This window comes from Anopheles coustani, chromosome 2 (assembly GCF_943734705.1).
Source record: "Anopheles coustani chromosome 2, idAnoCousDA_361_x.2, whole genome shotgun sequence".
NCBI lineage: Eukaryota > Metazoa > Arthropoda > Insecta > Diptera > Culicidae > Anopheles > Anopheles coustani.
Genome location: NC_071289.1, coordinates 75,793,037 through 75,803,425, shown reverse-complemented (window position 1 = coordinate 75,803,425; position 10,389 = coordinate 75,793,037). Strand labels below are relative to the sequence as shown.

Sequence of the window (10,389 nt, the reverse complement as noted above, 5' to 3'; positions counted from 1 at the left end):
GTCTCAAGTTCCGCTCCGTTCAGAGGTCCGCTCGTAACTGCGGTGCGCGCTCGGTGCGAACGGCTTTTCGCGGCCGGCCAGCGACGATTTCCACCGCTCGGGTGATGTTAAAAATATCATTTCCTTCGGTTTCGTCCCATACACGCACACGGACGGATAGGATGCGCTTAAGCGTTTCGCGAGGCGATCGTACGGATGCCGGATCGTGAGGATCATTTTCCCTTTTGCCTAGAGCTCATTTTCTCAATTTACTTGTTTTTCTTTCGTCCGTAGACTCCTTATACTACTTTTGCTCACGCTCTTCCCTACCGTATGGCACGAATCTCTCTGAAATTTTCCGATCAGCACACGACTACTTCCCGAATACTTCACAAATCACGGCCAGAGTCTTAAGTTCTCTAAACGTTCTCTGATCTGCGGCTGGGCATTGAGTCTCTGTTAGTAAATTGCCTTGACTTAATTGCAAGGACTTTGAGTCGATTTCAAGGATGTAGTTATATCGAGCCAAAGTTATTAGTTCCAGCGGTGATTAACCAAACAAGAGTTTCTCGTTGTAACGTTGAGGCTTTCGTTGAAAACTGTTTTTCAAAGTGTTCACAATATGACTGAAGGCAAATAATAAAAAATGCCTCAATAATGCTGCTTACCGTAAACACCGTCAAATCAAATTTGTTTATGTGATTGAGAATATAGAACCCCGGTGTAATGCATACTACCTATTACTGAGGACCGAAAAGAGTTGTATCGTCGATTATTTTTTGGGATACATTATGTTTGAACGGCGTCATAAAAAATAGATGTTTTCTGATGGCATGGAATAGTAAGGACTATCATAACACAGAGAAGGTTTATGCCATATTGAAGATTTCGTACCGTTCATGACAAAATGCTGTAGGTAGATACATGTATTTTACAATTTTATTTTAACATCACATGGTGTTCGCAATTATCAGTTTAAACGATGAATGTGAGAAAATTGGATTGTAAAAATGAATATGCTCTTCAGAAAACGTCGTTTTTCGTCGTTTATTCCACTTTGGAAATTTTTCTTGATGTTCAGGAGAGGGAATTACTTTTTGTTGGCAATTTAAGTCCCAGTTTTCATCGACTTTCCAACTCATATTTTGAAATGTATGTAACAAACTTCACTTTGACTTCCTTGTATAATTTTAACCGCCTCCTTTTAGTACTACTCCCGGTTGACAAAAATTCAAATTTTTTGCAGCTGTCATGTAGTACCAGCAAGTTTTTCCATGGCAGATTGCTGGAACTCTTGCTGGAACTACATAGTACCAGCAACTATGTCAATTTCTGTCAACCGGGCTGTACTAAACATATTTTAACTTCATCAAATGATTAGTTAAATAAAAATAACTGGTTTACAGCAGTTAGATATGCACAAAAATAGAATTTTCAAGTATGGTTTATGTTTTCCTAGTTGTATTTTGTAAAATTGAATCGGTTTAGATTGTTCAAGTGGAAAGTTTTAAACTGCCAGCATACACAGCACATTGACAGCATATAGCATTCTGTCAAAAGTAGTGGTGGGAAAATCATATCCCTGGAAGGATTCGAATCTTTAAATTCAATTCCGTCCTCAGATCCGAATCACCTTATCCAAATCCCAATCTTTCATATCATGTACGTGACATGCAAGTATATCAAACAAATAAAATCTAATTCAAATCCCAAGCGAGTCAAATGATATACAATCCTCGAAAATCCGTCAAGGGATCGAGTCTTTGAATCTTCCGAATCCCGATTCTGCCAACACTAGTCCGTCATCTGTTTGTAAATGTAAACAAAGACAAGGGGTGCTTTTTTTCGAGAAGAAAGTCGCACTTGCAGAAGTGTTCGGCAATAGCAGACACAACAAAATGCAATGCAAGTTGGAAAGTTCGTGAAACAAAGTTCAAGTTTAATTAAGTGAAGAGGACCGAAAAGTGAAAAAGGTCTGTTATTGCAAGCGAGTTTATCTGTTTGCTTTGCCTAAAAACAATGCGACTTCGAGGAAAAAAGAAGAAAGTTCTTTGCACCTGAACCAACGAGTAGAATTACGTCGTCGATACTAGGGGAAAAAATCGAGGGCTTAATGGTCGCATAATTTTTTCACAGGTCTTGTCCACCAAACCGCCACCAAAGCAGATTAAACCCCCGCTGTGTAGTGTTTGCCTGTGCATGCATTGACCCCCCTCAATGGTGATGTTATAGGTAGTTTATGTTACTGGTGAAAGTGTTTTTAGTGGGGTCGGATCGTTGCAATAATAAAGATTTAACTCTTTATCTATCGCAGAAGAAAAAGAATCAATCCTTGCGTTTGTAGAAGCCAACCATCGTACAGTGAAGGTAAACAGACAGCTTTCTTTAGAATATGTGTTGTGTTATTATCTTTAAAATGCCATGCGTGCCCTTGTGACTAGCCGGTTCTCTTAACCAGCCTAGCTTAAAAATAGCATTGGAATGAACCATCGCGATTGCTTGTTTCGATCGGTTTGTCTGCTCTAAAAATAAAATTAAAAAATAACAGGTATTCCCCGTTCGCAAGAGACACTGTTAAAAAATGTGATACAGATTTAAACGTTCCAATGATTCAGAGGGAGAGAAAGCTGATAATTAAAATTTCAAAAAAATATCGCAGCTTTGATATGCCTTCCACTGATTTTTTTATGCGTTGAAAAAACTTTTTCCGTCGATAAACGTTTGACTGCGGGTCCATTTCGCACTTCAGTAGCATAAAAAAATGGTTGCATAACCATGTTTAAACAAGTGTGTTCGTGCACTGAAGAGATTGTTTTTTAATTTTTATCACACAAAGTAGAAGTGCTTTATCTTGTAGGGCTACTATCGAAATCGCACGTGTGTGGTGGAAAACAAAATAATGTTATCTTTTTTTCCTCATTTTCCTCATTGGTAGATTTTTTATCCGCACGAGTGGAGTGTCGCTTGCAGCAACGTTGGAGCATGCGCCTTGATGCGTTGGTCGCATGGTATCAGAAGAAGATCGGCACCTACGACAAGCAACAATGGGAGAAAACGATCGAGCAGAAAATACTGGCCGGCATCAACCATCTGCCGCTGAAGAACACCAAGCTCAAAACCGAACTGATCGATGTCGATCTGGTGCGCGGTTCCACCTTTCCGAAGGCTAAATCGAAGCTCTCCATCCTGACCGTGCTCTACCTGGCCGCGTTACGCTTTCTGCTACTTCCGGTGTACGCCCGCTGGTGGGTTCAGCAAACGTCCCCCGGGGTGTTTATGCTGCTGCTCACACTTTATCTCCTGCAAATGCTCAACCTCGGCATCTACAGCTACCGAGCACGATCGATCGTTGCGAACAATGACGAGGAGGAGGGTACGTGTGCCGACCAGGTCGATCACATAGTGACGATGTCGGACTTTTTAATTCCACTCGCCCTGAGCCTGCTTCTCAGCGTTATTCACTCACAGATCGTCGCGACGGCTTCAAACAACAACGGCTCGTCGCTTTTCTCCTGCGAGCGGAAGCTCTCGCAAAAGTGTCACTCGCATGGAACCTCCACAACGTCGCAACACGCAACCGCTTCGGCGACGGCAAGTAACTCGATGTCCACGGCCGGTATGGCGATGAGTAAGAAGCAACGGGAGCAGCGCATACGCCGGAAGCGACGGGTCCGCGCACACTCCGAGACGACACAATCGTCCGCATCCAAAACTCCCTGCGAGGATCGAAGCAAGAAAGCGTTCGCAAGTGTTGGTGGCTCCAAGTCGGCCACCAGCTCACCGGCACGGACGGCCCCGAAGAAGGGTGCGTGTAGCACGAGCAGCAGCACGAGCAGTGATGCCGTCGAAAGGCAACCACTTCAGCTGAACGGTGAGAGCACGGCGAAAACAAGTTCGTTGAGAAAAATGCTTGACGACCCGGTTGGCATAACGGTGCGGGATTGCGGACCACCGAGTAACCCCGGTCACTCGGCAAATAGCTACCAACAACGGTGTCCCATGGTAGATGTAACGATCACGACGACAAACAGTTCCAGTGATCATTCACCACCGAATGGACGCGTTTCGCTGCCGACAACGAGTGATCACGCGGGATCGGACGAGATGCTTCTTGTTCCGGTGGGGCTGCGTCGACGCAACGTTAACTGGGATCCGGCGGTACCGGAACGGGCCCGTTCCGATACGTCCCCTTCGGAGGCGATCGTTGATGACGACGGGTTTGAAAGTTTGAACGGGAAAAGCTCCGGCGGAGAGGATAGCGTGGGGAACGTTTTTCATGCCGATCGGCGGGTGTACTACCGGAAGATGGATGTTAAAGGTGAATGGATTGACAGCAGCACCGCGATGGAGGCCCAAGAGCAGCATCGCCAGTCGGACTCCGATACGGACACGTTGAAAAATACCACCTCTGCTGGTCTCGGCTCACCGGTTGGTGTTAGCGAGGGTGTGTTGAATGTCCCCTTTCAACTGCACCACAAGCAAACGGAATCGACGGCCAAACTCAGGCCAGATATGGTAACCCCCGTAGAAGCACCACGAGTGAAAGAGTTGAAGCGTAACGCATCCGAATCGGACACCGCCAACGGGAGCGTTCGGGAACGGCAACGGCGACCAAAGGACTCAAGTAAGCAGCAACTGGCAGCGTCAGACCCGGCCCGCCCGTCCAAGGACGACGGTACGAGACGGTCGAGCGGTCCGGACGAAAAGCTAGGGACAAGCTGCAGCGACACGGACGACGAGAACGAGTACGATTTGCATTCGCCGTCGCCGCCACACATGCACCACCACTCACCGCCACCTTCGCTTCGCCATCATCCCGTCGGCATGCGCCCATCGGCGCCACCATCGGTACTCGTGGCGCAGCACCATTTGCTTCACCACCTTCATCGTCATTCCATGCAGCCGCTGCATACCGTGCATCATCCGCCTCATCCCCATCAGCACCACTTTCACCATCAACCCTCCGTACTGACCGAAGGTATGCTCATAAACTCGAATACCATTTCTTCAGACTAAACATTCGATAAACAAATCTTAACAAGCGCTTTGCGACACGTGAGTCATGCAAGAATCAGTATAGTTTAGTGATAACGAGTTTTGCAAAAGAATCAAATAATTTTATCTCTCCATTAATTCAACGTGTGCTCACCTTACCAATCATTATGAGAAGGATTAGCTGACCAATACTAATCTGACAGTAGTTTTGCAAAATAACACAAATTCATTTTGACACATTTTTACAGATGTACATAATTTTTTTTTTACTATTTATCAAATAGATTGGAATGTAATAAGTAGAATAATGTAATGTGTGTATTTACTGTATATTTTTAGTGTTAGGAACAATCATCAATTGAGAGACAATTTAATTTATATTTTATAGCTCGTATGAATTATATTAGCAAAACAGTTTTAGACACTGGCAATCATCGCCAATTTTAGAAAAAGGAATATTTTTTAAAGTATCGCAAATTTTCGCATATAATTTAGTAAAACAATTTGGCTGCAGTTTAGGAAGAAAGACATTCTGTGACGAAATTTAGTTATGGAAAGCACTTTGTTACATGTATTCTAGTTCTAATTCGAATCTAATTGATTGCGTTTGTGTTTTTCCCTCCCCTAGGTGAAGAATGTAGCTACAGCTCCGAGTTGGACCATTCCGATACGCAGAACGAGCACTCGGACGATGACTACGAGCTCGAGGATGCCCCAACGATCATACTGAATCCGGCCTGCGGTGCAAATGACCGTGTCAGCTGTACCATCTGGGAGGCGCGCGAGGCCAAAAAGGCGGAAATGTCTGTGCTGGAGATATCGTCCGCCATCATCGAACGTGTCGAAGCGATGCCCGAGTCGTGCGATTACGTCTACATCGGGGTGGTGCTTAGCGTGTTCCTGTCGCTGGTACCCGCCTTCTGTAGGCTGTGCGAAGCGACCGTCGATTCGACCAATTCGACCGAGGTGAACTTTCTCGACATGCCGCTGATACTGTTCGAGAAGGCATCCTTCTCGCTGCTGGCGATCTTCCGCTTCGCCTTCGGTGAAAGCGAATGGGAGCGGTTCGTCCTGGTGCTAGGTTTCTTCCTGCGGTTGGTGCTCACGTTTCTGGTGTTTTTCCTGCTGGCCGTGGCCGAGCGCACGTTCAAGCAGCGGTTCCTGTACGCGAAGCTATTCTCCCATCTGACCTCGTCCCGGCGGGCACAGAAGTCCGCCATTCCGCACTTTCGCCTCAACAAGGTGCGCAACATCAAGACGTGGCTGTGCGTACGATCGTACCTGAAACGGCGCGGTCCACAGAACTCGGTCGACGTAATTGTGTCGGCGGCTTTCATCATCACGTTGCTGCTGTTGGCGTTCCTGAGCGTCGAGTGGCTGAAGGATTCAGTGCATTTGCACTCGCAGTTCAACCTGGAAGCGCTCGCCTGGTCCTGTGCGTTTGGTACGTTTCTGCTGCGCTTCATGACACTGGGGACGAAGATCAACAAAAAGTACAAGAGCGTGTCGGTGCTGATCACCGAGCAGATTAATCTCTATGTTCAGGTAAGTGATGATTGAATAAATATAGGACCAGAGAAAAAGGTTTGATTTAACACATTTCTTTCGCTTGCAGATCGAGCAAAAGCCAAACAAAAAAGATGAGCTAATGATATCGAATAATGTGCTTAAATTGGCGGCCGACCTCCTAAAGGTATGTTCGGAAAGGGGCCCCTCAGTTGAAGATTGTTTAACTATGTTTTGTTTTCCTTCCCTCAGGAACTGGAATCTCCGTTCAAAATCTCCGGTCTCAGTGCGAACCCCTATCTTTATACCACCGTAAAGGTGGTCATTCTGTCCGCCCTTTCCGGCGTGCTTAGCGAAATGCTCGGGTTTAAGCTTAAACTCCACAAAATCAAGATTAAGTAATGGTCTCTCGATCGCTAGAATGTTTCGGGTCTGGCCAACCTTGTGCCAGATCGATAGTATTAACTGGTTATGAAAATATGGTTGCAAGATTGTGACGCAACCGGTAGATAACAAACAACTCGCCCATATATACCTGTGCAAGGAGCAATGAATGATTCCTAACCTGATGATTCTCATGCCTGACGATACCCCTTGAGGGTGATGAGTGTGGATGTTAAATTGGTAGTGCAATAGGGTTAAGCCGAACGGTGGTAGATGTACGATGATGCAGTAAACTGCACAACACAGGGTTAGTAGAATGTCACGATCCGTTGATCGGTAGTTTTTGGTAGCAAGTTTTCGTAGCCGCCGTCCCTCTCGGGAAAGAAGCTAAAGAGATAGATATCCCAGTGTGGGAACTGTGTTAGAACTGAATCGTATAGAGTTTATTTTTCTAGGAGGAAATTAATCAACTAGCAAAGATTTTTAAATAATATCACACTCTGCAAAGCAAAGTTGTAGCAAACGGGGAGGCAAAACACTTTTACACGGCAGAGAAAAAGAGGTCGTTTACGTCGTTTTAGATGGGGATGAGCTTCACACAGCACTAGTGGCCCGGTTGCCGGAGCAAATCATGCCTGCGTTTAAGGAGTTGTGCGTTTTACGACTGGTCCTGTTCCTCCTGTCGACGTGAATTAGGTGTGTAAGTGTGTACGTGTGTTAAATGTATGTGTTAAAAATGTAAAGATAACAGGATAGCAGAACCTACGCCTACTTTCACTTTACGGCAAACAAATCAATTATTATAATCTTTAACTTGATGCAACGGTAAGAAAGGTCGAACGTACGGCACGTTCTTGCCACACTAGATTCGCTCTATTTTAGTAGTTCTCAAAGAAGATAATTGTTAAAATCATAAACCGATAGTTGTTATTGTGTAAAAAACCGAAAGAAACCCACACTCCCTTTACTATTAAACATAAATCGAACCCGATGGTGCGATTCTCACCATGCATAAATAAATCCTTTTAGCTTTATATTGACTCTTGTGCAATACATAATGCTTTGCTCTTAATGAGAAGCTGATGATGTATAAAAGGAGCTCAACACCCAGGAGGGAAGGTCAATAACACTTTTTTCTTTGTGCCTTCTGTAGTCGAAAGTGTCCACGAGATGAAGAATAAAGTGCCGGTCAACTCGATCACGTCGATCATTGAGATGAACTTCAAATTCTACCGTTTGGTTGGTCTGTCTCCGTTCGAGCTGAACGCGAGCCGGGTTCGCCTGTCGAAACCGTTGTGCTGTGCGGTCGGTGGGTTCGTTACGTTCTACTGGACGTCGATGGTGTCCTCCATTGCCACGAGCGACCACGGCAACGATCGCATTTCCCGGATCTCCAACTATTTCCAGCTCATCAGCAACGCCATCATGCTGACGACCATTTTGCTCAGTCCGGCGTTCAAGTTGCGCAACTTTGCTGAGCTGGTACGCGGGCTGCGAAAGCTGGAGCAGGATTTGACGAAGGCCTCGATTATGACCAACTTCAGACAGATGACACGCTGGAACGTTGGTATCATTGCCGGCACGATCACGTTTCTCGTGCTGATGACCTCGTTCGATTGCTATGTGACCGTGTTTAAGGGAATGATTCGGGTTGATTATTGGATCATTACCATACTGCCCCAGTTTATCAATGTGATCGCCGTTACTCAAGTTATCTTGCTGCTGCTCTACATTAACGGCCGTTTCCGGCTGCTCAACCAAATGCTGCAAGACGAGCAGCATCCGGTGATCGGGAGGAAAATGTTGCTCCATTCGCGTAAGCCCACCATTTCCACGTCTAATGAACCGTCGAAGATAGGCCTGCATGTCATTGAGGTGCCGAGCGGAGGAATGGATAACGATCCCATGAGCCACCTGAAGTTACCGAAGATCCTGTATCTGTACAACGATCTGTACGACATCTGCAAAATGGCCGATCGCTACTACGGACTGCTGTTTCTGCTGACGTTCACGTCGATCTTCATCGTAACGACGATTCAGCTGTACTATAGCTATACCATCCTTTACTGGTTTACAGACGAAAATGGATTCACCATTTGGTCGTTGATGGTTTGCTTCAACACGATCTTGATCAACCTTGGTGTGCTTCTGACGATCGTGTTGCTGTGTGAGAAAATATCCAACAAAACCAAGCAGGCCAACGATCTACTCTCGGATTTGCAACTACGTGGTTCTCGTCAAATGTCGTCCGAAGTAAGTACCGGATGGATGGCACGTGATTTAAATTTAAAAAATTCTCTTATAACATTCCTGTTTGTTACCATTCTTATAATAGCAAATCATCAAACTTACCGTGCCTTTTCAAGCATCGAACAAGGTGTTCAAATTCTCAGCGATGGGTTTTTTCCTTATCGATTGCAACATGCTGTGCGGGGTAGGTACGATTGTTGAGTAATTTGATGATTGTTAATGGCGCACGTTTCTCCCTGTTTTGCTGCAGATGATTGGCGCAATCACGACGTACTTGGTTATCTACATTCAGTTCTACATCCTGTACGCGGATGAAGTGAAAAAATCTACATTCGTTTCTCGATTCCAGATTTAAAAGGACGATTGGTAACAGTTACTGGCACAAATTTGGTGAATGAGTTAATAAACTTGTTTTCTCAAATAATTGACACAAATAAAGAGCAAAAACAGCAAGGAGATGATGTCCGTGTAATTCGATTATCTAACAGCCACTTGGATCTGAATACCCTGAATAATCGGCGCTCTACAGTATCTAGAACTGTATCTTTTGGCATGACTCCCTCATATGAACTTTTCATGCAAGATTCTTTCGCATTGATTCAGAGACTCATGAATGAGTCGCTGGAAAGAGTGATTCAGATACATGAATCTGAATCTGAATTACTCTACTCTAGTTCAATCGGTTGTCAAACTAAAAGTCAAGGTTACTAAATACTAGACAGGTTGCGACAGAGCAGTTTTGCTCGGAACCATTTTGAATATCTTGTTTACAATTTGTCTGTCAAAATAACGGTGGTGTTGTTGCGGTTTTCAGGAACGATGAAGATTATTTAGTGGCTCGCATAAAAATGCTTCTCTTTTAATATTCTTTTGGTTTGCTTGGACCATGGCCGTATAGGTTGTGATATGCGTAAGATGTGAGAAACAACATTGCTCTAAATCATAGAATCGGAGGAAGGATTCAATGTGTACAATGAGTTGATTTTGAAGAATGATATGAACTTAAAAATCGTTTACGAAGTTTATCGAGGATTTAGCCCGGCTACAGGCACACCGGTACTCAAAGATTGTGTTCAATAAATTTCGAGTTCTCTTAACGCCTGCTCTCGTGGAATTGTGAATATGTCCCTCCGCTAACTTTAATAATCTGGTTAAAGCCTTCTTTGATTGAAAATAGCAGCGCAACAAACCATTCCAACTTGTTTGTCAAATTTTTCTTTCATTTTTTTATCGTCAAGCGGTAAAAATGTTCTGCTTGTCGCAACCTGTCTAGTG

The 10,389-nt window shown here is 44.7% G+C and overlaps 2 protein-coding genes across 2 annotated transcripts; both read left to right on the top strand.

Annotated features, from left to right (window-relative positions):
• Window positions 1-2,308: 2,308 nt before the first annotated feature.
• On the top strand, window positions 2,309-7,766 carry LOC131262604 (protein phtf). Its single transcript, XM_058264647.1, has 6 exons — window positions 2,309-2,346; window positions 2,915-4,423; window positions 4,490-4,957; window positions 5,603-6,519; window positions 6,590-6,667; window positions 6,733-7,766. Exons 2-6 carry the CDS (start codon window positions 2,962-2,964, stop codon window positions 6,880-6,882), a joined length of 3,075 nt encoding a protein of 1,024 aa, XP_058120630.1. The 5' UTR covers window positions 2,309-2,346; window positions 2,915-2,961; the 3' UTR covers window positions 6,883-7,766.
• Window positions 7,767-8,034: 268 nt separating this feature from the next.
• LOC131266105 (putative gustatory receptor 2a) lies at window positions 8,035-9,469 on the top strand. The gene is made up of 3 exons (XM_058268465.1): window positions 8,035-9,117; window positions 9,200-9,298; window positions 9,365-9,469. Exons 1-3 carry the CDS (start codon window positions 8,035-8,037, stop codon window positions 9,467-9,469), a joined length of 1,287 nt encoding a protein of 428 aa, XP_058124448.1.
• The last annotated feature ends 920 nt before the right edge of the window (window positions 9,470-10,389 follow it).